Source organism: Salmo salar, chromosome 28 (assembly GCF_965601325.2).
Source record: "Salmo salar chromosome 28, fSalSal1, whole genome shotgun sequence".
Lineage (NCBI taxonomy): Eukaryota > Metazoa > Chordata > Actinopteri > Salmoniformes > Salmonidae > Salmo > Salmo salar.
This window is the reverse complement of record NC_138318.1, coordinates 18282465-18310238: the sequence shown is the minus strand read 5'-3', so window position 1 is coordinate 18310238 and position 27774 is coordinate 18282465. Positions and strand designations below refer to the sequence as shown.

The window sequence follows — 27774 nt, the reverse complement described above, 5'->3', positions numbered from 1 at the left end:
CTGCAATGCAGTGCCTTAGACCACTGCGCCACCCGGGAGGCCCCTAACTAGCAGTATTTCAATCTTGTCAATGTATAAGTTTGGATAAAGATAACATTTCTGCGCCAGCTCCGCTGTGTCTTATATAACCATTACGGTACTACGACCCCAGTGCAGCTCAGTGTAAAGTGTAACGGTAGGATAGTTTCTATCTGCAAGCCATCAAACTGTTAAACACTTGAACTGGACTGACCACTTGCACTTACTCTCCGCACCTTAGCACACATGCACTCACTCTAACACATACACACACCACAATTGATGCTACAATACTTTTATTTTCTATTGCTAATACTGCACAATTTAAACACTTGCCCCCCAATCCCCCCTTTCTGACACGTGTAAGTATTGGACAATAAACTGTGCCTTCCCATATTATAAACTGAACCAAGATATAAAAACGCAACATGTAAAGTGCTGGTCCCATGTTTCATGAGCTGAAATAAAGGATTGCAGAAATGTTCCATATACACAAAAAGCTTATTTCTCACAAGTTTTGCACACCAATTTCATTTGTTTACATCCATTTTAGTGAGCATTTTATCCTTTGTGAAGATAATCCCTTCACCTGACAGGTGTGGCATATCAAGAAGCTGATTAAACAGCATGATCATTACACAGGTGCACCTTGTGCTTGGGACAATGAAAGGCCACTCTAAAATGTGCAGTTTTGTCACACAACACAATGCCATAGATGTCTCAAGTTTTGCGGAGGAGTATTTCTCTCTGTAGTAAAGCCGTTTTGTGAGAAAAACTTTTTCTGATTGGCTGGGACTGGCTCCCAAGTGGATGGGCCTATGCCCTCTCAGGCAGGCCCAGGCCAAATAAAACTATTTCAATTGACTGATTTCCTTATATGAACTGTAACTCAAAAAAATATTTTAAATTGTTACATGTTGCTTTTATATTGTTGTTCAGTACTTATGCTAAAATGTTTATTCTATTCTACTGAGCCGTTTACTTTATGTTCGTATTCTTATCTTTTATTATTTCTTATTGTTGTTGCATTGTCCAGAAGGAACCTGCAAGTAAGCATTTCATTCAACGGCGTATACTATGTGTATCCTGTACATACGACTAATAAAACTTTAAACTATCAGTCTCATTCCCAGCCAGCCTAGTCATCCATACCATGTCTTTGCTGCTGAACAGCTCACTCTGCAGCAGCTGTGTGGCGCTGGGTCGTAGAGTGGGGTCTCTGCTGGTCAGCAGTGTGATGTACTTGGCCAGGACAGGCCAGCGCTGGGAGAAGGAGTCTGGGACCTTCCCCTCACGGAGGTCCCCTAGCGTCTGAACACGCTCCATCTCTGTCCCAAAGGGCTGGAACAGCTCTTGGGCCACCACTCCTATACTGTACATGTCTGACTGCATAGGAGAAGAAAAGGCATAGTGATACAAATATTTTGATTTACTGTGTATCAATTACTTTACAAATACAAATGTTATATTATCATCATTATAATTCAATAAAAGTTTGTTTTATGTAGAAAAGTCACACTGATTGTGCCCAGTCATTTTTGTGTGTCTCTCGAGCGGCTAGATGTTTTTTACCATCGGCCATCAGATTTGCCACCAATGCTCCTTATAGGACACATCACTGCACTCTATACTCCTCTGTAAACTGGTCATCTCTGAATACCTGTCGCAAGACCCACTGGTTGATGCTTATTTATACTCCCCCCTATCTGAGATATCTACTGCAGCCCTCATCCTCCTCATACAACACCCGTTCTGCCAGTCACATTCTGTTAAAGGTCACTGCAGCTAGCGACTGGAACGAGCTGCAAAAAAACACTCAAACTTGACCGTTTTATCTCTTCATTCAAAGACTCAATCATGGACACTGACAGTTGTGGCTACTTCGCGTGATTCATTGTTGTCTCTACCTTCTTGCCCTTTGTGCTGTTATCTTTAGGGCTCCCGAGTGGCGCAGCGGTCTAAGGCACTGCATCTCAGTGCAAGAGGCGTCACTACTGGTTCGAATCCAGGCTGTATTCCATCTGGCCATGATTGGGAGTCCCATAGTGCGGCGCCCAAATGGCCCAGCGTCGTCGGGTTTGGCCAGGGTAGGCCATCATTGTAAATAATAATTTGTTCTTAACTGACTTGCCTAGAGTTCCTCTGTCCAGTGTCTGTATTCTTTTGCCCATCTTAATCTTTAGATAGGGCTTTTTCTTTGCAACTCTGCCTAAAAGGCCAGCATCCTGGAGTCGCCTCTTCACTGTTGACGTTGAGACTGGTGTTTTGCGGGTACTATTTAATGAAGCTGCCAGTTGAGGACTTGTGAGGTGTCTGTTTCTCAAACTAGAAACTATAATGTACTTGTGCTCTTGCTCAGTCTTGCTATTCTGGTTAGAGCCAGTTTGCGTTGTTCTGTGAAGGGAGTAGTACACAGTGTTGTATGAGATCTTCAGTTTCTTGGCAATTTCTCGCATGGAATAGCCTTCATTTCTCAGAACAAGAATAGACTGACGAGTTTCAGAAGAAAGGTCTTTGTTTCTGGCTATTTTGAGCCTGTAATCGAACCAGCAAATGCTAATGCTCCAGATACTCATCTAGTCTAAAGGCCAGTTTTATTGCTTCTTTAATCAGAACAACAGTTTTCAGCTGCGCTAGCATAATTGCAAAAGGGTTTTCTAATGCTCAATTAGCCTTTTTGAAATGATAAACTTGGATTAGCTAACACAACGTGCCATTGGAACACAGGAGTGATGGTTGCTGATAATGGGCCTCTGTACGCCTATGTAGATATTCCATTAAAAATCAGCCGTTTCCAGCTACAATAGTCCTTTACAACATTAACAATGTCTACACTGTATTTCTGATCAATTTGATGTTATTTTAATGGACAAAAAATGTGCTTTTCTTTCAAAAACAAGGACATTTCTAAGTGACCCCAAACTTTTGAATGGTAGTGTATATATTTCTGACATTATGGAGATGACTCACCCTTGAATCATAGTGGGAACCCTCCAGTTGTTCAGGTGCTGCGTAAACAAATGTCCCCACTCCAGTGGTGTGAGAGGAACCTGCAGAAAGATTACAAGCATATCAAGAACACACACAGGACCAGAGCCAGCCAGGGGAAATGTGTGCATCAAGTTCAGTGCTATGCCATAAAAGGGATTTAGTTACACAAACCCATAGCACCATCTTCTGGTGATTTCAAGAACTACACATGGACACAAGTGTACAATGGATCTACTTTGATTTGATACATTGTATACATCTCTGAGATGTTAAATGTTTACATATATATTGTAACAACCATTGAGCTTGTGGTGATAGAGACAGATTAGAAAAATAGATTAAATCAGTTTTCACCAGTGTTCTGTGAAGTGGAGGGTGGTTTTTCCTGGTCATCCATCATTATATCCCTGCAAGCCAGTCCAAAGTCTCCAATCCTCACATGGCAGTCATGTCCATGCAGGAAAATATTCCTGGGCTGTAAAACAAAATCATACAAAATGTAAAATATTCACATAATATCCCATTTTTATGTTGAGTGTGAGGTCATAATGCTACAGGGGATTCTAAAACATGGATTCTTCTATACAATGCGTAATTCTATTTTGTCATTACCTCTAGGCCACGTTACTGCTTTAGTATATTATTTAACGTTTATTTTTTATTTAAAATGGGTAATATTAGTAACAAACCATGCCTTAGTCCCTATTGCATGCATTATAAACTACAGCTTAATAACAAAATCAGATTCAGCGATGGAGTCCCCGGTGAATTTGATCATTTGCAGTTTAAAATCCACGAAGCAATAGTCAAAGGAGATGTGTCTAGTATTATCAAGCTTTTAAGATCTCACCCTGTCAATGAGCCTGTTCAGATTTGGAAATACTGTACTGTTTTTTCTACACTTCAAAGACAGGTAAGTGTTGAAAAACATGTCATTTTCGCTAGCCTAAATATATAGACCCCTCAAAAAGTTCTAAATCGTTCACAGGGAATAACTATCAGCTGCAGTAAGAATATATGACGCGTCTATGCGTTTTTTTTGTTGTTTTTTTGCAAATAAAGTCCTTATTATTATCATGAAATAGCTCAGGTAGGATATGCCTAATCGTAATATTGCATACAGGTTGTTATTTTCGTCAGTGGAATCAGCCATAGGAGAGGCACCAACATCATATCGACAGCTGTCACCAGCGATGCAGAATGATGACGTTTCCAAGCGTGCTTATTAGCTTCGGCTCGGCCTGGTCGCGCTGTCGGCCAGAGGCACGGAGGCGAAACCCGCACACGTCGACCGAGCCAGCGGACGTCAGGGCAAGCGACGCCTTAGTAGGACCTTAATCTTCTAGCTATGGGGTATGGATACGAACGTCAACTTTTCAGATGTTGAATTATATGATGCGATCTTGATAGAAGACCTGGCGCGTATTAACGATTTTACCCAAAAACGGGGGTCCAACTTTTACATCGATTTAAGAACAACGGGACTTCTTCATGAAATCCTTTCAAAGGTAACCCACAATAAAAACTTCAGACATGGTATTCTCTAACGGTATGGTACAAAAGATTTCCTGCATTCTGGAGCTATTAACCAAAAACTCACAGACCTCCAAAACCATTGAGCATGCGTAATAGCCACATTATTCAGTTTACTCACAGATTACCCATTATACTGACTAGATACTCAAGTGGGGCCATTCTAGCCAATGAGAGGGCAGATACGCGTGTGAACAACAGGCACAACACGACATAAAGTGTTTTCTAAATGTTGCCAGGATGTCAAGCGGCCTACTTATATCCATCTCTACACTCGTAACAAGTTACGTATTACGAAATGTATATTCAATCAAATAAGCCACACATAGCAAATAAGCCAGTCCATTTTTTGTTAACCAAATTCGACACTCATTGACCGCCACACAAAAACTCCTCGCTTTGTGAGCGAAGAAAAAGTACAAAAAAAACTGCCACCTGCTGGAAAATACAGATTTTGGGTCCAGCTGTCCCTCGTTCAAATATCCATTGCAAAATCCATTTTGCACACAACATACATAAAATACAATACATAACAAGTTAGGGAACAGCAAACTTCATGCATTCCAACACATTTTACTATGAGGCAGAGAGAAACAGTTTACGTTTTATGCTATTCAACACATTTTGGCATGAAGCTGAGAGATACTTTTGCAGTTTTAAAGCACATTTTCTGCAATTCTACACATTTTGCCATGGGACAGAGAGAAAAATGTGCGGTTTTATAGCTTATCTCATTCTATTTTTCACATTTTGCCATGACAATGAGAGAAAATTGTGCTGTTTTAAAGCAAATCTCCTGTAATTGTAAACATTTTGCCACGAGGCAGAGAGAAAATTGTGCAGTTTTAAAAGCTAATTTCCTGCAATTCTACACATTTTGCCATTGCTTATGACGTGTTAATATGCTATCTGGGGGCCCTGACCTCCAGGGGTCCCCCAGCCCATTCGGTAACAAACATTTAGCATTCCTAACATGTTTTTCTAAGTCTTTAAACAAGTTCTCTCTCGCTCATTGCCTACAGGGCTTGGCAATTCTTCCCCTCCACCTGGCTGCATCTTACAGGAGAGTGAAGAGCCTTGAGAGCCTTCTCTCTGCCGGGGCAGACCCGGAGATCAGGTATCCCTATATGAACAGGTTCCACTGGTTTAAGTCATACACTGAAAAGGGATGACCATATTAGAGCTTTAGAACGTTAATACTGCTCTGTATAACTAAGCAACATTAGACTATTGAGTTACACCCCTAAACTCCAGCATGACCATTCCAAATGTCCTAAAACATGAAAAAAGCTCTATGAGTAATGCCAGTATTTGGAAGTGGCACCACAAGTCTCCGTAATCTCCTTTTATGTGGAAAAAAAAGAAATCACCACCAGCAAAACAAAACCATTCTGACAAGACCATTTCCCCCATGTCCTCCTTGCGACCTCCAGGGACCAGCGAGGGCGCAACGCCCTGCACCTGGTGATCACCCACTGGCCCACCATCCTGGCCTCCTGGCCCAAGCCACGCACCAAGTTTGAGACGGCCATGATGTCCATGCAGCACCGGGCCGAGGCCTGCCTCAGGGTGCTCTGCAACCACGGAGTCAACATCAACGCAGAGGTAATTGATTGGTTAATTGAAAATGTAATCTAAAATTGTGCCATCCCTATGTTGAAAAAAATTATGCATATACTGACCCAATTATCAAGGGTAAACACAAAGCATGATGAAGTTGCCTGTAGAGATGCTGATCTTATTGTCCGTTTTGCATTTCCACCCAAGGGTTCAAGCTGATCCAAGGTCTGTGCCTAAAGGGCTGTGTTTACACAAGCAGCCCAATTCTGATATTTTTTTCCACTAACTGGTCTTTTGACCAATCACATTAGATCTTTTCACATCAGATCTTATTCAGATTTGTCAAAAAGACCAGTTAGTTAGTGAAAAAGAAGATCAGAATTGGGCTGCCTGTCTAAACGCAGCCGATTAGAATTAAACCAGAAGTCATAAACAGTTTTGGGTTGTCCATAGAGTAAAGAAAAAAGAAAAAATGTTTTTGGGGATGGAAAAACTGACAAACATTTTTCAGTGTAAACTTAAAATGACTAAAACCAGATGAAGTATGTAGAAAAGATAATGGACCTGCATATTTTTAATAAGATAATCTTTGAGAACTAACAATCACCCAAATTTTACATTTGTCATTTAGCAGATGCTCTTATCCAGAGCGACTTACAGTAGTGAATGTATACATTTCATACATTTCCCCCCCCCCGTACTGGTCCCCAGTGGGAATCGAACCCACAACCCTGGCGTTGCAAACACCATGCTCTACCAACTGAGCCACACGGGACCACAAATAAATACTAGACAGTCGGGGAGAATCTAAAATGTAAAAAATGATACATTAAGGAGTATTTTTGTCATGGCATAGGGCCCCCATAGATTTTGCTATAATGTTTGAATCACTCAGATAGCATAAGGGCAATTCCACTGTAACAGAATTACGCTTTGACTCTGTTTTCACTTTAAAATGTATGCCAAACAAAAACCATTGATTTCAAAGTTTAACAAACCATACAACTCTATGCACTTAGTTTACAAAAACTAAAATTAGCGGAATAACTGTGCAGAATTACTTTAAAATCCCTTTCAAGTTTTCATGCAACAACATTTTCCCCAAATTCTTAAATATCTGCTCTGAATTAAGATTCAGATGTCTGCTGAAAGAACATTGTGTCAGCTATGACAGTTTGAAAAAATCTATTTTGGTTATTTAACTACACTAAGTGAAGTGGATTTACACCCGGAAATGGAATTACGGTAACATAATTACAGAAAAAGAGGGGGCTCATGGGTAGGTGTCAGTAAGAGCTGGGAGAGGTGACATTAACTGGACAGTAGGAAATGAGCAGAGAGAGAGAGAAAGAGAGAGACAGAGAGAAGAGAGGGGTTGTCCATACTCAGACTGTTTTAACATTCTTGGTTATACCACCAGAAAGACCAAGAAAACAGTTATGAGCTGAACATAACAGTATGCCAGTGGAAGAGCAGGTGACCCAACTGTGGTTTGTGACTGTTATGATTTCCCATTGTAGCCAATTCAGTTGCAGTAAATCTGTTACAGATTTTTGGGGTAATTCGGTTACCAACTTGGTAACGGAATTACAAGTTTTAATCACTTAAGAATTCATAAACAAAATTGATATCAGTAAAATCACTATAACTAATTGGTAGGTCTACCATTACTTGTTACTTTTGCTTACATTATCCTCCCTCCTCATGAGGGAGAGAAATTAGAAAATATCCTAAAGATATGTGGGTTTTTGGTAACGGAATGGCAAGGCAATATTTCTTAAACTTACAGAAGGTAAACAATTTCTCCAAAACGAAATATAAAAAAGTGGTGATATTAGTTGGCAGGGGTCTTCTTTACGACAACATTATAGTATTTTGATGTATTTTTGATAACTTTTAAGGCTTTTTCTGGTAGATGTTTTCTAAGACCCATTTTCCATCTGTTTATCCAGAAATCAAAGCTTTTACTTATGCCTAATTTTTAAGATGGAAAATGGTTGAAGAATGTTTTTCCATTTCCCAAAACTATATAGACTCAGCTATCATTTGACACCCAATGCTCCTATGAACTTCACATGTTGATGCTCATGGGTCCATTTAGATAGAAGTGCCCATAAGCCATGGCCAAATGTGTAGAATTGCAGGAAAATAGCTTTAAAACAGAAAAATTGTGTCATTGCGGTCAACCGGAGGGCCGTCTGGCGACCTCATCATTGGCCATGGCCACGCCCACCACCTAAGCCACATTTTGATCCAAGCTTTGGAGCACCTTAAATTAAATTTTGGAAAAAATGGCAAACTCAGCTTCATCATTCATTGAATCGGATGGATCTTTCATTACAAAAACGACTGATATTGCCAAATAAACTCAGCAAAAAAAGAAACGTCCCTTTTTCAGGACCCTGTCTTTCAAAGATAATTCATAAAAATCCAAATAACTTCACAGATCTTCATTGTAAAGGGTTTAAACACTGTTTCCCATGCTTGTTCAATGAACCATAAACAATTAATGAACATGCAGCTGTGGAATGGTCGTTAAGACTAACAGCTTACAGACGGTAGCAATTAAGGTCACAGTTATGAAAAAAAAAAAGAGGCCTTTCTACTGACTGAAAAACAGCAAAAGAAAGATGCCCAGGGTCCCTGCTCATCTGCGTGAACGTGCCTTAGGCTTGCTGCAAGGAGGCATGAGGACTGCAGACGTGGCCAGGAAAATAAATTGTAATGTCCGTACTGTGAGACGCCTAAGACAGAGCTACAGGGAAACAGGACGGACAGCTGATCGTCCTCGCAGTGGCAGACCACGTGTAACAAACACCTGCACAGGATCGGTATATCCGAACCTCCTGTACCTGTCCTGCAGGTGTGATGGCAACAACCACTGCCCGAGTTACACCAGGAACGCACAATCCCTCCATCAGTGCTCAGACTGTCTGCAATAGGCTGAGAGAGGCTGGACTGAGGGCTTGTAGGCCTGTTGTAAGGCAGGTCCTCACAAGACATCACCGGCAACAACGTCGCCTATGGGCACAAACCCACCGTCGCTGTACCAGACAGGACTGGGAAAAAGTGCTCTTCACTGACTAGTCGCGGTTTTGTCTCACCAGATGATGGTCGGATTCGCGTTTATCGTCGAAGGAATGAGCGTTACACCGAGGCCTGTACTCTGAAGCTGGATCGATTTGGAGGTGGTGGGTCCGTCATGGTCTGGGGCAGTGTCACAGCATCATCGGACTGAGCTTGTTGTCATTGCAGGCAATCTCAACGCTGTGCGTTACAGGGAAGACATCCTCCTCCCTCATGTGGTACCCTTCCTGCAGGCTGATCCTGACATGACCCTCCAGTATGACAATGCCACCAGCCATACTGCTCGTTCTGTGCATGATTTCCTGCAAGACAGGAATGTCAGTGTTCTGCCATGGCCAGCAAAGAGCCCGGCTCTCAATCCCATTGAGCACATCTGGGACCTGTTGGATCGGAGGGTGAGGGCTAGGGCCATTCCCCCCAGAAATGTCCGGGAACTTGCAGGTGCCTTGGTGGAAGAGTGGGGTAACATCTCACAGCAAGAACTGGCAAATCTGGTGCAGTCTATGAAGAGGAGATGCACTGCAGTACTTAATGCAGCTGGTGGCCACACCAGATACTGACTGTTACTTTTGATTTTGACCCCCCCCCCCCCCCCCCCTTTTGTTCAGGGACACATTATTCCATTTCTGTTAGTCACATGTCTGTGGAACTTGTTCAGTTTGTCTCATTTGTTGAATCTTGTTATGTTCATACAAATATTTACACGACAGTGAGAGGACGTTTCTTTTTTTGCTGAGTTTACTTTAATGATTATTTTATTGGCAAGATTAGCAAACTTCGGCATGACATGCCAGCAACAAACGCTGACACTACACATCCAAGTATATCTGACCAAATTATGAAAGACAAGAATTGTAATTTTTAATTCTGTAAAGTGAGCATGGAAGAGGTGAAAAAAAGTATTGTTGTCTATCAACAATGACAAGCCACTGGGGTCTAACAACTTGGATGGAAAATTACTGAAGATAATAGCGGACTATATTGCCACTCCTATTTGTCATATCTTCAATTTAAGCCTACTAGAAAGTGTGTGCCCCCAGGCTTGGAGGGAAGCAAAAGTCATTCCTCTACATAAAAATAGTAAAGCTCCCTTTACTGACTCAAATAGCCGACCGATCAGCCTGTTACCAACCCTTAGTAAACCTTTGGGGAAAAAATGTTGTTTGACCAGATACAATGCTATTTTACAGTAAACAAATTGACAACAGACTTTCAGCACGCTTATAGCGAAGGACATTCAACAAGCTCAGCACTTACACAAATGACTTATGATTGGCTGAGAGAAATTGATAATAAAAATATTGTGGGGGCGGTTTTGTTAGACTTCAGTGCGGCTTTTGACAATATCGTTCATAGTCTGCTACTGGAAAAACGTATGTGTTATGGCTTTACACCCCCTGCTATACTGTGGATAGAGCGTTACCTGTCTTAACAGAACACAGAGGGTGTTCTTTAATGGAAGCCTCTCCAACATAATCCAGGTAGAATCAGGAATTTCCCAGGACAGCTGTCTAGGCCCCTTACTCTTTTCAATCTTTACTAATGACCTGCCACTGGCTTTGAGTAAAGCCAGTGTGTCTATGTATACGGATGACTCAGCACTATACACGTCAGACACTACAGCAAGTGAAATAACGGCGCGACTTAGTAAAAGGGTTGCAGTTAGTTTCAGAATGGGTGGCAAGAAATAAGTTAGTCCTAAATATTTCAAAAACTAAAAGCATTGTATTTGGGACAAATCATTCACTAAACCTCAACTACATCTTGTAATAAATAATGTGGAAATTGAGCAAGTTGAGGTGACTATACTGCTTGGATTAACCCTGGATTATAAACTGTCATGGTCAAAACATTGATACAACAGTAGCTAAAATGGGAAGAAGTCTGTCCATGATAAAGCGCTGTTCTACCTTCTTAACAGCACCATGAACAAGGCAGGTCCTACAGGCCCTAGTTTTGTCACACCTTGACTACTGTTCAGTCGTGTGGTCAGGTGCCACAAAGAGAGACTTAGGAAAATTGCAATTGGCTCAGAACAGGGCAGCACGGCTGGCCCTTGGATGTACACAGAGAGAAAACAATAATATGCATGTCAATCTCTCCTGGCTCAAAGTAGAGATTGACTTCATCACTACTGGTATTTGTGAGAGGTATTGACATGTTGAATGTACTGAGGTGTCTGTTTAAACTATTAGCACACAGCTCAGACACCCATGCATACCCCACAAGACACGCCACCAGAGGTCTCTTCACAGTCCCAAAGTCCAGAACAGACTATGGGAGGCGCACAGTACTACATAGAGCCATGACTACATGGAACTGTATACCACATCAGGTAACTGATGCAAGCAGTCGAATCAGATAAAACAACAACATAAAAATACACCTTATGGAAGAGTGGAGAATGGGAAGCAACACAAACACAGGCACATACATACACACACACGATAACATACGCACTACACACACGTACACATGGATTTTGGGTTGTAGATATGTGGTAGTGGAGTATGGGCCTGAGGGCACACACTTAGTGTTGTGAATTCTGTAATGAATGTATTGTAATGTTTTTTTTTAAAAGGTATAACTGCCTTAATTTTTCCAGACCCCAGGAAGAGCTAGTGGGGATCCATAGTAAATACAAATTCAAAATTCTAGGTGGACAGTGACGGCCGCCACACCGCGCTTCACCTGGCCGTTCGCTACGGAGCCCTGCCCGCTATCAGCATCCTGGCGAGCCACGGCGCCAAAATCAACACCATCGACCACTTTGGGATGATGCCACTGCATATGGCTGCCGGGATCCTCAATACAGAGATGACAGCCAGCCTGATCAAGCTTGGAGCCGACGTCAACAAGGTTTTTAGTTTCTTTGTTATTTGTGTTTTACGTAAGCCATTTTCAACTCCTGCTGTCAAGCTTTGAGGAATGTTTCTGGTGAAAGCACACTGATGTTTAGAAGTGCACATTTTAAATATAGTTTGCTTTGAAGGTGATGAATAAGTCAGGTAACAGCCCCCTCCACCTGGCTGCCCTGGCGGCGGCCAACAAGCCAGTGAAGGCCCTGGGAGTGGACCTGGGCTGTATCATTGAGCTGCTGGATCAGGGGGCTGACCCGAACACAGTGAATCATGCCGGGCGCACGGCCCTGCACGAGGCCTGTAGCGGGGGCCACGAGGCCGTGGTGGCGCTCCTCCTGAAGTATGGCGCGGACATCAACCAGCTGACCACCGCAGGGGAAAACTGCCTCTTCCTGTACCTGGATCGGAAGCTCAACCTGAGGCACACCTCTCTGCTGTGGAAGCTCCTCACCATGACCTACCCCCTGACCATCAGCAACAGAGATGGCCACCTGCCCAGCTCTTTAATGCTCCCAGAGTACTTTGACCAGCGGGACCAGCTCCTGAACCTGTGCCAGCAGCCTAGGAGCCTCATGGACATATGTAAGATCCACATCTACCAACGCTATTGGAAGAGTCATGGTAGAGAATGCCTGAAGCAGGTTCTGCCAGACAGGGTGCACGACTTTGTGTTTAACCATTGGGAAAACGCATGTGATGTCACGTTTGTTAAGGAGGGTGATGACATCCCACCTCGGTTCCCCCACTTTCCCAATATGGAGGACTTCACCATGCCTCAAGGAGTCTAACTCCTCCTGTCCAATGAGATGAAGGCTGCAGCATGTTACTTTTACATTTTAACACACATTACCTCAACATATTCCATGAACCTCCAGAGAAATGGAGAGGTTCACACGTGATCAACCTCAGAGAGCGGCAAAACCTCCTTTGTTATTATTTGATGGTGCACTTCTTTTTCTTATGAAATTAAATAATATACACTTGCAAAGAACATACCTTCAGGTCTCTATGCATGATTCCTCTAGAGTGAATGTATTCTACACCTTGAAGTATTTTATGTAGAATGCTGAGGGTTTGTTTCGTGTCCACAGCCTCATAAGGATCTGAAAAACAAAAGACAAAACATACTCATTAACAAATTCTGCATAATGTAAACCTAATCAAAACAGTGATAAATGTTGCATGAAAAACCAAAGCAACAAAAGAGGTGCATCTCATTACAGGGCTTTTCTTTATTTGTACTATTTTCTACATTGTAGAATAATAGTGAAGACATCAAAACTATGAAATAGCACATATAGATTAATGTAGTAACCAAAAAAGTGTTCAACAAATAAAAATATATTTTATATTTGAGATTCAAAGTAGCCACCCTTTGCCTTGATGACATCTTTGCACACTCTTGGCATTCTCTCAACCAGCTTCATGAGGTAGTCACCTGGAATGCATTTCAATTAACAGGTGTGCCTTGTTAAAAGTTAATTTGTGGAACTAATTTCCTTCTTAATGCGTTTGAGCCAATCACTTGTGTTGTGACAAGGTGATTGTGGAGGCCAGGTCATCTGATGCAGGGGTGGTATACAGAAGATAGCCCTATTTGGTAAAAGACCAAGTCCATATTATGGCAAGAACAGCTCAAATAAGCAGAGAAACGACAGTCCATCATTACTTTAAGACATGAAGGTCAGTCAATCTGGGAAATGTCAAGTACTTTGAAAGTTTCTTCAAATGCAGTCGCTAAAAGCACTATGATGAAACTGGCTCTCATGAGGACCGCCACAGGAAAGGAAGACCCAGAGTTACCTCTGCTGCAGAGGATAAGTTCATTAGAGTTACCAGAAATTGCAGCCCAAATAAATGCTTCACAGATTTCAAGTAACAGACACATCTCAACATCAACTGTTCAGAGGAGACTTCTTGAATCAGGCCTTCATGGTTGAATTGATGCAAAGAAACCACTACTAAAGGACACCAATAATAAGAAGAGTCTTGCTTGGGCCAAGACATACGAGAAATGGACATTAGACCAGTGGAAATCTGTCCTTTGGTCTGATGATTCCAAATGTGCGATTTTTGGTTCCAACCGCCATGTCTTTGTGAGACGCATGGTAGGTGAACGGATGATCTCCGCATGTGTGGTTCCCACCGTGAAGCATGGTGGTGGTGTGTGGGTGCTTTTTATTTCAGGTGTGGTGGTGCTTTGCTGGTGACACTGTCAGTGATTTATTTAGAATTCAATTTTAGCTTGCATGACTACCACAGCATTCTGCAATGATACGCCATCCCATCTGGTTTGCGCTTAGTGGGACTATCATTTGTTTTTCAACAGGACAATGACCCAACACACCTCCAGGCTGTGTAAGAGCTATTTTACCAAGGAGAGTAATGGAGTGCTGCATCAGATGACCTGTCTCCACAATCACCCAACCTCAACCCAATTGAGATGGTTTTGGATGAGTTGGACCGCAGAGTGAAGGAAAAGCAGCCAACAAGTGCTCAGCATATGTGGGAACTCCGACAAAACTTTTGGAAAAGCATTCCAGTCGAAGCTGGTTGAGAGAATGCCAAGAGTTTGCAAAGCTGTCATCAAGGCAAAGGGTGGCTACTTTGAAGAATCTCAAATATATTTTGATTTGTTTAACACTTTTTTGATTACTACATGATTCCATGTGTTATTTCATAGTTTTGATGTCTTCACTATTATTCTACAATGTAGAAAATAGTAAAAATAAAGAAAAACCCTTGAATGAGTAGGTGTGTCCAAACTTTTGACTGGTACTGTTCATGTATGCTCACTTTGTGAGGTGTGTTCGGTGGTTCGCTCTAAAATCCAGTCTTTGAGCGAGCGTTCACACAGCTGCATCTGGATATACAGCATGAGATGGAACTGCACCTGAGGAAGCCATAGAAGTGTCCAGTAAAATCAGAGTTTAACCAAAAATCTGTAAAATAATCATCTATATCAGGCAACTTTGATGGGGGTGGGGGCCACAAAAAAAATCTGAACTCATCATGAGGGGCTGCGGTTGCTCGCGGTTCTGCATACCCACATCCATACCCCCCCACATTGTGAGCAAACGTCTTAATGGTCCCCCTCAACAGCGGAGATTTAGAAAAAGAATAATAATAATTTCAGAGTTAATTTGGTGCAGTTCTACACATTTTGCCATAGGGCGGAGAGAAGATTTAGCAATTTTATAGCAAATTTCATGCAATTCTACACGTTGACATAGGGTGGAGGAAGGGGTTTGCCGTTTGTAATATGATATTGGAGTGAGACTGACTAACAAAATCAATAGGGGGCCCCCCGGATGGTAATCCAACAATGATAACAAGTTTAGATAGCTGGCCGCTAAACTAATTTAGTAATCAAAAAATGTTTTGCTGACACGGGCTAATTGACTGACTATCAGTGACTGACATAATAATGCGGCCCACCAGTTGCCCATGATCTATATATACACAGGGGACTTTTGTAGACGTTCAGAGTTGGAAGATTAGAGGATTTTGTTAAAACAACAGGATAAGAGGTGCTGCTCCTACCGAGCTCCATTATATACATAGGTTACACAGTATCAATACCTCCTTGGCGGGGAATTTCGTGTCCCACTGCTCGCTCCCCATGTCGATGTAGGAGTTGTTGTTCAGATCTATCCCATTTCTGGTTCCTAAGTTGTCCTCCGACAGGGCCGAGCTATCCCAGCTGACCACAGGGCAGCTGTCCCCCGTCAGGCCACACCGTCCCAGCAACACACAGGGGACAAAGTTATCTGGGAAACGGGCGTGGCGCATGGTTTTAGGACACACCGCCTGCGTGCTCTTCTCCTCTTTCACCGGGAGGCTCACTGGTGCTTTAGCTATGGCCACTGGCTCCTTTGACTGATCTGAGCTCGCGAAGACTATTGAGGAGCCGCTGCTACTAACTGTACTCTCCTCAATGCTGTGAGATTGGGGTAAAACAAGTTTAGGTTTCTAATATGATACTGAATAATAATTGGTTTTGTAATTCAGTTATATGAGATAATAATTGTACCGTTCTGGCAGCACATGCGTTTCCAGTGGTGAGAGTATTGATGCAGGCTCTGAAATAAAGAAATTGTACCAAATGTAAAATGTGAAAAAACAAGAGAGGTTAGCTATGAATAAATTAAAATCACTTGAATTTCTATACTAGAACATGTCAGAGGAAAGACGTAACGGAACTCACTAGTAAAAGCATGTGTGATATGCTCCATCCAGGCAGTGTGGTAGCCTACTACATTGATGTGCTGAAGACTGGATAACACTTTCACCTCTCTGAGAACCTGAAACAAATACAGGAAAATACTAAATGACTGATAAATTCACTTGTGTCCATTAATACTTCACTGAAGAATACTGCATTTTTGGAACATTAAAAATCAATACATTTGAAATACCTTCATGCAGTCTTCCCTTGAAACGTTGTTGATGAGAATTTTCTTCACAGCATACTTCTGGCCATCCAGCTTGTTTTTTACCTATGACAAAAAATTAAAAATGGGGAATTTATTCCACTGTAGGTTTTATTAATGTATGATTTTTATTTTGACAAGACAGTTCCGTACCTTGAATACTTTGCCATAGGATCCTTTTCCAAGTCTAGAGAGCTCTTCAAACTCACTGAGGTAGCGAGACGTCTGCGCCTGGAACAGACTCGCTTTTGGTCTACGGCGAGATGAAGAAAATGAGTAAAGAAACAGGTCCTCAAGTTCCTCTCACAACACGAAGTACACAGCAGTACATTTATTTTTATTTCAGTCATTTAGCTGACCCTCTTATCCAGAGCAACTTACAATTAGTGCATTCATCTTAAGATAGCTAGGTGGGACAACACAATCGTATTAAGTACATTTTCCCTCATCCGCAGGTTGGTGGCACCTTCATTGGGGAGGACGGGCTCGTGGTAATGGCTGGAGTGTGAAATAACACATTGAATCATGTCGTAACCAAAAAGTGTTAAACAAATCAAAATATATTATATATTTGAGATTCCTCAAAGTAGCCACCCTTTGCCTTGATGACAGCTTTGCACACTCTTGACATTCTCTCAACTAGCTTCATGAGGCAGTCACAAAAACCATCAAGCGCCATGATGAAACTGGCTCTCATGAGGACCGCCACAGGAAATGAAGACCAAGAGTTACCTCTGCTGCAGAGGATAAGTTCATTAGAGTTAACTGCACCTCAGTCATTTCAGCCCAAATAAATGCTTCACAGAGTTCAATTAAGAGACATCTCAACATCAACAGTTCAGAGGAGACTGCGTGAATCAGGCCTTCATGGTTGAATTGCTGCAAAGAAACCACTACTAAAGGACAACAAAAAGAAGAGACTTGATTGGGCCAAGAAACACGAGCAATGGACATTAGACCAGTGAAAAGTTCAAATTTCTTATTTTTGGTTCCAACCGCTTTGTCTTTATGAGACGCAGAGTAGGTGAACGGATGATCTACGCATGTGTGGTTCCCACCGTGAAGCATGGAGGAGGAGGTGTGATGGTGCTTTGCTGGTGACACTGTCTGTGATTTATTTTGAATTCAAGGCACACTTAACCAGCATGACTACCACAGCATTCTGCAGCGATACGCCATCCCATCTGGTTTGCGCTTAGTGGGACTATCATTTATTTTTTCAACAGGACAATGACCCAACACACCTCCAGGCTGTGGGCTGTGTAAGGGCTATTTGACCGAGAAAGCAGAATGATGGAGTGCTGCATCAGATGACCTGGCCTGCACAATCACCCGACCTCAACCCAACTGAGATGGTTTGGGATGAGTTGGACAGCAGAGTGAAGGAAAAGCAGTCAACAAGTGCTCAGCATATGTGGGAACTCCTTCCAGACTGTTGGAAAAGCATTCCAGGTGAAGCTAGTTGAGAGAATGCCACGAGTGTGCAAAGCTGTCATCAAGGCAAAGGGTGGCTACTTTGAAGAATCTAAAATCTAAAATATATTTTGATTTGTTTAACACTTTTTTGGTGACAACATGATTCCATGTGTTATTCCATAGTTTTGATGTCTTCACTATTATTCTACATTGTAGAAAATAGTCAAAATAAAGAAAAACCCTTGAATGAGTAGTTGCGTCTAAACTTTTGACTGGTACTGAACACCCAACACATGGTTTCCATGTGTTTGAAGCCATTCATTCCGCTCCGTTCCAGCCATTATTATGAGCTGTCCTCCCCTTAGCAGCCTCCTGTGCCCTCAACAAAGTTACTAAGCTTACCTTAACATAAGGCTCTGGGTGTCTGTATTCAATAACATTTGACCCTGAAATAGCAGCGGAAAAAACTGGTCAGTGAGTGAACATCAATGATAAACAAGAAATCTGACCAGGCATGTCCCGCATTACATTATCACTAGATGGACACATCAAGTGTTACCTGTGGAAAGAAGGAGGGGCTGACAGCATGCAGTAGTTCAGTGAAGGCTCTGTTGTATTGAAGTCTGACCGTGCTGAACTCCTCACTGATGGCCAATGGGGAGAGGAGGTTATTCGCTGCTAAATGCTGACCAATGGCTGGAGAGGACAGCAAAGGCAAGGAAGTCATTCACTGTGTTGTTGTTGTTAAGTAATTTTTTTGACTTTTTACAACAACAAAAAATTATCTTTCCTGAAGTCAGCGATGCAAAAGTGTTGCAAAAACACAGACAAAAACAGAGTTTACCGAGTTACTTAGTTGAAAATAATCATATTCTAACCTCTACAACAACCAGAGAATGTTCATGTTTTACTGACAGAGAGATAGAGTTTAGTCGATCCTCTTTACCTTTGAACAGCATATGTGAGCGGGTCGGGTCGCTCTCATAGACAAAGCACAGGTGTTCCAGCAGGGAGCCTAGCAGCAGGTGGTTGGGGATGGCTGAGGCAAACTCCTGGATGGACGGGTACTGTTTGCCTGTCATCAGAACCTCACAGTTGTTATCGGAGTCTGACGCTGTGTTTACATTGAGAATGAGAAACAGTACAGAGGAGAGCGTGGTAAGTGTTTGTAACAAGATTATAGATTATGTAATAGATTGCTATTATCCAAAGTTGTTTCAACGGTGAACTGTCCGCTCCAAAAATTCCTTGTAGCTAGGAGATGATGCCCAACATAATGTAACAAAAAAAAAAAACACTTTAATACCCCTTTATAGCGAAATTAGTTATTTGTAAAAATGTAAGGGGGAAGGATGTAGCCACAATATATATTTTATCTGCCCCATGGTACTAATGATGGGGGTGTGGAGCAAAAGACCCCCTCAAAATTGGTTGTGACTAAATAGAGTATGACCGGAAGTTACTTTTCATAGCAAGTTAGGAGAGCATTTTAGCTAACCCTAACCCAAGTCTCCTAACCTGCTGCATAAAGTCACTTCCGAATATATATAAATAAAATTGGTTTAGCTCACATAATATTTTTTAATATAGTGCCCTCTATCAGTCAACCTGGGTTTATACAAATCATTTGTCTGAACGTCCAAAACTGGCCATGGCCCGGTTTCCCGATAGCGATGGAACTTTTAGGCTTACGAGTGTTTCAACTATGCATCTTTTCTACAATGGCCGAAGATGTAACATTCCATTACCAAAACACCACGCAGAGAGAACGGTAGCTAAGTGCGTCGTTGGAGCAGGTTCCGATACAGTAGGAGCTGATCTGTGGTTAGTATTGTGAAATTATTCTAATATTGAGGTAAGATTTGAATGGAGAAAGCTGATCCAAGAGCAGTGCTCCATTTCTTTTGATCCTATGAAAGATATTACCACCTATGGCTGCAAATAATGCATCTGCAGGAACGCCCCCCTTCGAGCATCCCATTGGTTCCTTCATGAACACCCCCCATTGGTTACTGTATGAATGCCAGAGACGTGTGTCCCTGAACAAAGGGGGAAAGGGGGGGAGGGGTAAAAATCAAAAGTAACAGTCAGTATCTGGTGTGACCACCAGCTGCATTAAGTACAGCAGTGCATCTCCTCCTCGTGGACTGCACCAGATTTGCCAGTTCTTGCTGTGAGATGTTACCCCACTCTTCCACCAAGGCACCTGCAAGTTCCCGGACATTTCTGGGGGGAATAGCCCTAGCCCTCACCCTCCGATCCAACAGGACCCAGACGTGCTCAATGGGATTGAGATTCGGGCTCTTCGCTGGCCATGGCAGAACACTGACATTCCTGTCTTGAAGGAAATCACACACAGAACGAGCAGTATGGCTGGTGGCATTGTCATGCTGGAGGGTCATGTCAGGATCAGCCTGAAAGAAGGGTACCACATGAGGGAGGAGGATGTCTTCCCTGTAACGCACAGCGTTGAGATTGCCTGCAATGACAACAAGCTCAGTCCAATGATGCTGTGACACACCGCCCCAGACCATGAGGGAACCTCCACCTCCAAATCGATCCCGCTCCAGAATACAGGCCTCGGTGTAACGCTCACTCCTTTGATGATAAACGCAAATCTGACCATCACCCCTGGTGAGACAAAAAAAGAACACGTTTTGCCAGTCCTGTCTGGTCCAGCGATGGTGGGTTTGTGCCCATAGGTGACGTTGTTGCCGGTGATGTCTGGTGAGGACCTGCCTTACAACAGGCCTACAAGCCCTCAGTCCAGCCTCTCTCAGCCTATTGCGGACACTCTGAGCACTGATGGAGGGATTGTGCGTTCCTGGTGCAACTCGGGCAGTTGTTGTTGCTGCCATCCTGTACCTGTCCCGCAGGTGTAATGTTTGGATGTACCGATCCTGTGCAGGTGTTTGTTACACGTGGTCTGCCACAGCAAGGACGATCAGCTGTCCGTCCTCTCTCCCTGTAGCGCCGTCTTAGGCGTCTCACAGTACGGACATTGCAATTTATTGCCCTGGCCACATCTGCAGTCCTCATGCCTCCTTGCAGCATGTCTAAGGCACGTTCACGCAGATGAGCAGGGACCCTGGGCATCTTTCTTGGTGTTTTTCAGAGTCAGTAGAAAGGCCTCTTTAGTGTCCTAAGTTTTCATAACTGTGACCTTAATTGCCTACCGTCTGTCTGTAAGCTGTTAGTGTCTTAACGACCATTCCACAGGGGCATGTTAATTAATTGTTTATGGTTCATTGAACAAGCATGTTTAAACCCTTTCAGTTCACCCTTTCAATATTCTATGGGATTGAGGTCAGGGCTTTGTGATGGCAACTCCAATACCTTGACTTTGTTGTCCTTAAGCCATTTTGCCACACCTTTGGAAGTATGCTTGGGGTCATCGTCCATTTGGAAGACCCATTTGTGACCCAGCTTTAACTTCCTGACTTATGTCTCGAGATGTTGCTTCAATATATTCACATAATTTGACTGCCTCATGATGCCATCTATTTTGTGAAGTGCACAAGTCCCTCCTGCATCAAAGCACTCCCACAACATGATGCTGCCACCCCCGGGCCTCACGGTTGGGATTGTGTTATTTGGCTTGCAAGCCTCCCCCTTTTTCCTCCTAACATAACGATCGTCATTATGGCCAAACAGTTCTATTTTTGTTTCATCAGACCAGAGGACATTTCTCCAAAAAGTATGATCTTTGTCCCCATGTGCAGTTGCAAACCGTAGTCTGGCTTTTTTTTATGGCGGTTTTGGAGCAGTGGCTTCTTCCTTGCTGAGCGGTCTTTCAGGTTGTGTCGACATAGGACTCGTTTTACTGTGGATAAAGATACTTTGGTACCCGTGTCCTCCAGCATCTTCCCAAGGTCCTTTGCTGTTGTTCTGGGATTGATTTTCACTTTTCGCACCAAAGTACGTTCTAGAGGTCGACCGATTAATCGGAATGGCCGATTAATTAGGGCCGATTTCAAGTTTTTAAAAATTTTTTAAAACACCTTTATTTAACAAGACAAGTCAGTTAAGAACACATTCTTATTTTCAATGACGGCCTAGGAACGGTGGGTTAACTGCCTTGTTCAGGGGCAGAATGACAGATTTTTACCTTGTCAGCTCGGGGATTCAATCTTGCAACCTTACGGTTAACTAGTCCAACGCTCTAACCACCTGCTTTACATTGCACTCCACGAAGAGCCTGCCTGTTACGCGAATGCAGTAAGAGGCCAAGGTAAGTTGCTAGCTAGCATTAAACTTATCTTATAAAAAACATGAAATCAATCAATCATAATCACTAGTTAACTACACATGGTTGATGATATTACTAGTTTATCTAGCCTGTCCTGCGTTGCATATAATCGATGCGGTGCGTATTCGCGAACAAGGACTGTCGTTGCTCCAACGTGTACCTAACCAGAAACATCAATGTCTTTCTTAAAATCAATACACAAGTATATATTTTTAAACCTGCATATTTAGCTAAAATAAATCCAGGTTAGCAGGCAATATTAACCAGGTGAAATTGTGTCACTTCTCTTGCGTTCATTGCACGCAGAGTCAGGGTATATGCAACAGTTTGGGCCGCCTGGCTAGTTGCGAACTAATTTGCCAGAATTTTACGTAATTGTGACATAACATTGAAGGTTGTGCAATGTAACAGCAATATTTAAACTTAGGGATGCCACCCATTAGATAAAATACGGAACGGTTCCGTATTTCCCTGAAAGAATAAACGTTTTGTTTTCGAAATGATAGTTTCCGGATTCAACCATATTAAATGACCTAAGGCTCGTATTTCTGTGTGTTTATTATATTATAATTAAGTCTATGATTTGATAGAGCAGTCTGACAGTGGTGGTAGGCTGCAGCAGGCTTGTAAGCATTCATTCAAACAGCACTTTTGTGCATTTTGCCAGCAGCTCTTCGCAATGCTTCAAGCATTGCGCTGTTTATGACTTCAAGCCTATCAACTCCCGAGATTAGGCTGGTTTAACCGATGTGAAATGGCTAGCTAGTTAGCGGGGTGCGCGCTAATAGCGTTTCAAACATCACTCGCTCTGAGACTTGGAGAAGTTGTTCCCCTTGCTCTGCATGGGTAACGCTGCTTCGAGGGTGGCTGTTGTCGATGTGTTCCTGGTTCGAGCCCAGGTAGGAGCGAGGAGAGGGACGGAAGCTATACTGTTACACTGGCAATACTAAAGTGCCTATAAGAACATCCAATAGTCAAAGGTATATGAAATACAAATCGTATAGAGAGAAATAGTCCTCTAATTCCTATAATAACTACAACCTAAAACTTCTTACCTGGGAATATTGAAGACTCATGTTAAAAGGAACCACCAGCTTTCATATGTTCTTATGTTCTGAGCAAGGAACTTAAACATTAGCTTTCTTACATGGCACATATTGCACTTTTACTTTCTTCTCCAACACTTTGTTTTTGCATTATTTAAACCAAATTGAACATGTTTCATTATTTATTTGAGGCTAAATTGATTTTATTGATGTATTATATTAAGTAAAAAATAAGTGTTCATTCAGTATTGTTGTACTTGTCATTATTACAAATAAATAAATAAAATAAAATGTAAAATATATATGGATAGTATTGGGGGGTTTGGTTAAATGTTTTCAAAAATTAAATGAAATGTTTTAATTAAAAAAATAGATATATATATAAGAAAAATAAAAATAATGAAAAAAAATAAAATAAAATAAAAAAAATAGAAAAATATATATATATATTTTTTTAAATAACAAAAATAAATAAAAAAAATAAAAATCGGTCGATTAATCGGCTTTTTTGGTCCTCCAATAATCGGTATCGGCATTGAAAAATCATAGTCTGTCGACCTCTAGTACGTTCATCTCTAGGAGACAGAACGTCTCCTTCCTGAGCGGTATGACGGCTGCGTGGTCCCATGGTGTTTATACTTGCGCACTATTGTTTGTACAGATGAACGTGGTACCTTCAGGCGTTTGGAAATTGCTCCCAAGGATGAACCAGACTGTGGAGGTCTACAATTGTTTTTCTGAGGTCTTGGCTGATTTCTTTTGATTTTCCCATGATGTCAAGTAAAGAGGCACTGAGTTTGAAGGTAGGCCTTGAAATACATCCACAGGTACACCTCCAATTGACTCAAATTATGTCAATTAGCCTATCAGAAGCTTCTAAAGCCATGACATCATTTTCTGGAATCTTCCAAGCTGTTTAAAGACACAGTCAACTTAGTGTATGTAAACTTATGACCCACTGGAATTGTGATACAGTGAATTATAAATCAAATAATCTGTCTGTAAAAAATGTAGGGAAAAATTCCTGTGTCATGCACAAAGTAGATGTCCTAACCAACTTGCCAAAACTAGTTTGTTAAGAAGAAATTTGTGGAGTGTTTGAAAAACAAGTTTTAATGACTCCAACCTAGGTATACGTAAACTTCCGACTTCAGCTGTAAAAATATATATTTTTTTACCTTTATTTAAGTAGGCAAGTTAGTTTTTTATTTAACCAAGAAAAGCCCATTGAGACGCAGTCTGTCTTTTTCAAGGGAGACCTGACCAAGGAGGCAGCAACAATCAATATATCACAGAATTAAAACATACAACAACATGATCCAGCCTTAAAAAAGCATTTACACTCCTCTGTAACAGTCTCCCATCAATATTTTCAATTAATTCAGTGGCACTAACATAACTAGATGATGGCGCCGAAGAGGATGGCTGATTTTTTAACATGCCAGTAACCAATTGTGCCATTTTGTTCGTAACTTATTTTTTTTACTTACTTTGTACATAATGTTGCTGCTACCATCTCTTATGACTGAAAATAACTTCTGGACATCAGAACTGGGATTACTCACCACGAACTGGAAGAAGCTTTTTCCTTTAACGAGTCTGACGAGAAAGATATACTGCTCTCCCAGGAACAGGCCCAGATCCCCGTCATTTGCGTGTAGAAAAGACGACGCAAATCGGGCTGCCTCTTGAGAATCCGTAGGCGAGTGAGTAAACTCCCACTGACATCAATTCTACTTCCTAACATGCAATCATTGGAAAATAAAATTGATGACTTACGATTATCCTACCAACAGGACATTAAGAACTGTAATATCTTATGTTTCACCGAGTCGTGGCTGAATGACGACACTGATAATATAGAGCTGGAGGGATTTTCAATGCACCGGCAGAACAGAGACGCTACGTCTGGTAAGACGAGGGGTGGGGGTGTGTGTCTTTTTGTCAATAACAGCTGGTGCGCGATGTCTAATATTAAAGAAGTCTCAAGGTATTGCTCGCTTGAGGTAGAGTACCTTATAAACCGTAGACCACACTATCTACCAAGAGAGTTCTCATTTATATTATTCGGAGTCGTCTATTTACTACCACAGACTGTTGCTGGCACTAAGACCGCACTAGAAAATGCTCACCCAGAAGCGGTGCTCCCAGTGGCTGGGGACTATAATGCAGGCAAACTTAAATCAATTTTACCAAATTTTTACCAGCATGTCACATGTGCAACCAAAGAAAAAAATAAAAATCCAGACCACCTTTACTCCACACACAGAGATGCATACAAAGCTCTCCCCCGCCCTCCATTTGGCAAATCTGACCATAATTCTATCCTACTGAGTCCAGCTTACAAGCAAAAACTAAAGCAGGAAGCACAGTGACTCGCTCAATACGGAAGTGGTCAGATGACGCGGATGCTATAGGACTGTTTTGCTAGCACAGACTGGAATATGTTCCGGGATTCATCCAATGGCATTGAAGAGTATACCACATCAGTCATATCCCAACCAGAAGCCATGGATTAAAGGCAACATCCAGCTAAAGGCTAGAGCTGCCGCTTTCAAGGAGCGGGACACTAATCCGGACGCCTATAAGAAGTCCCGCTATGCCCTCAGACAAACCATCAAACAAGCAAATCGACTATACAGGATTAAGATTGAATCCTACTACACCGGCTCTGACGCTCGTCAGATGTGGCAGGGCTTGAAAACTATTACGGACAACAAAGGGAAACCCAGAAGCGAGCTGCCCAGTGACGCGAGCCTACCAGACGACCTAAATGCCTTTTATGCAAGCTTCAAGGCAAGCAACACTGAAGCATGCACGAGAGCACCAGCTGTTCTGGATGACTGTGTGATAGTGCTCTCGGTAGCCGATGTGAGCAAGACCTTTAAACAGGTCAACATTCACAAAGCCGCTGGGCCAGATGGATTACGAGGACGTGTACTCAAAGCATGTGCAAATCAACTGGCAAGTGTCTTCACTGACATTATCAAAATCTCCCTGACTGAGTTTGTAATACCTACATGTTTCAAACAGACCACCATAGTCCCTGTGGCCAAGGAAGCGAAGGTAACCTGCCTAAATGATTACCGCCCCGTAGCACTCACGTCGGTTGCCATGAAGTGCTTTGAAAAGCTGGCTTACATCAACAGCATCCTCCCGGATACCCTAGACCCACTCCAATTCACATACCGCCCCAACAGATCCACAGATGATGCAATCTCAAACACACTCCACACTGCCCTTTCCCACTTGGACAAAAGGAACACCTATGTGAGAATGCTGTTCATTGACTACAGCTCAGCGTTCAACACCATAGTGCCCACAAAGGTCATTACTAAGCTAAGGACCCTGGGACTAAACACCTCCTTCTGCAACTGGATCCTGGACTTCCTGATGGGCCACCCCTAGGTGGTAAGGGTAGGCAACAACACGTCTGCCACGCTGATCCTCAACACTGGGGCCCCTCAGGAGTGTGTACTTTGTCCCTCCTGTACTCCCTGTTCACCCACAACTGAGTGGCCACACACGATTCCAACACCATCATTAAATCTGCTGACGACACAACAGTGGTAGGTAGGCCTGATCACCGACAACGATGAGACAGCCTATAGGGAGATAAGAGAACTGGCAGTGTGGTGACAGGACAACAACCTCTCCCTCAATGTGAGCAAGACAAAAGGAGCTGATCGTGGACTACAGGAAAAGGAGGGCCGAACATGCCCCCCATTAACATCAATGGGGCTGTAGTGGAGCGGGTTGAGAGTTTCAAGTTCCTTGGTGTCCACATCACCAACGATCTATCATGGTCCAAACACACCAAGACAGTCATGAAGAGGGCACGACAAAACCTTTTCCCCCTCAGGAGACTGAAAAGATTTGGCATGGGTCCCCAGATCCTCAAAAAGCTCTACAGCTGCACCATCGAGAGCATCCTGACCAGTTGCATCACCGCCTGGTATGGCAACTGCTCAGCATCTGACCGTAAGGCGCTACAGAGGGTAGTGCGTACGGCCTAGTACATCAGTGGGGGCAAGCCTCCTGCAATCCAGGACCTATATAATAGGCGGTGTCAGAGGAAAGCCCATAAAATTGTCAGAGACTCCAGTCACCCAAGTCATAGAATGTTTTCTCTGCTACCACACAGCAAGCGGTACCGGAGCGCCAAGTCTAGGACCAAAAGGCTCCTTAACAGCTTCTACCCCCAAGCCATAAGACTGCTGAACAATTAATCAAATGGCCACCACCCCTCCATTTGTTTTGTACACTGCTGCTACTCGCTGTTATTATCTATGCATTGTCACTTCACCCCTACCTACATGTACAAATTACCTCTAACCTGTACCCCTGCACACTGACTCGGTACCAGTACCCCCTGTATATAGCTTCATTATTGTTATGTTATTGTGTTACTTTTTACATTAGTTTATTTGGTAAATATTTTCTTAACTCTTCTTGAACTGCACTGTTGGTTAAGTAAGCATTTCACGGTAATGTCTACACTTGTTGTAGTCGGCCCATGTGACAAGTAAAGTTTGATTTTATTTTTGATTTGATTGTAGATTATTCCATGCCTCTGGTGC

General features: G+C 42.5%; 1 protein-coding gene across 4 annotated transcripts in view; it reads right to left on the bottom strand.

Annotated features, from left to right (window-relative positions):
• Positions 1-27774, bottom strand: part of LOC106589587 (eukaryotic translation initiation factor 2-alpha kinase 1) — a 31821-nt gene that overhangs the window by 1022 nt on the left and 3025 nt on the right. For 2 of the 4 annotated variants that reach the window (XM_014179735.3, XM_014179737.3), the window contains exons 2-14: positions 18846-19013; positions 18459-18595; positions 18302-18345; positions 16637-16736; positions 16469-16549; positions 16258-16354; positions 16084-16132; positions 15633-15990; positions 14847-14943; positions 13047-13153; positions 3364-3484; positions 2989-3068; positions 1171-1404 (exon numbers count right to left, since the gene is read on the bottom strand). In XM_014179735.3, the coding sequence (XP_014035210.2) occupies positions 1171-1404; positions 2989-3068; positions 3364-3484; positions 13047-13153; positions 14847-14943; positions 15633-15990; positions 16084-16132; positions 16258-16354; positions 16469-16549; positions 16637-16736; positions 18302-18345; positions 18459-18595; positions 18846-19013 (1673 nt within the window). The remainder of the gene's footprint in view (positions 1-1170; positions 1405-2988; positions 3069-3363; positions 3485-13046; positions 13154-14846; positions 14944-15632; positions 15991-16083; positions 16133-16257; positions 16355-16468; positions 16550-16636; positions 16737-18301; positions 18346-18458; positions 18596-18845; positions 19014-27774) is intronic. The other 2 variants (XM_014179736.3, XM_014179738.3) reach the window with 1 other exon arrangement.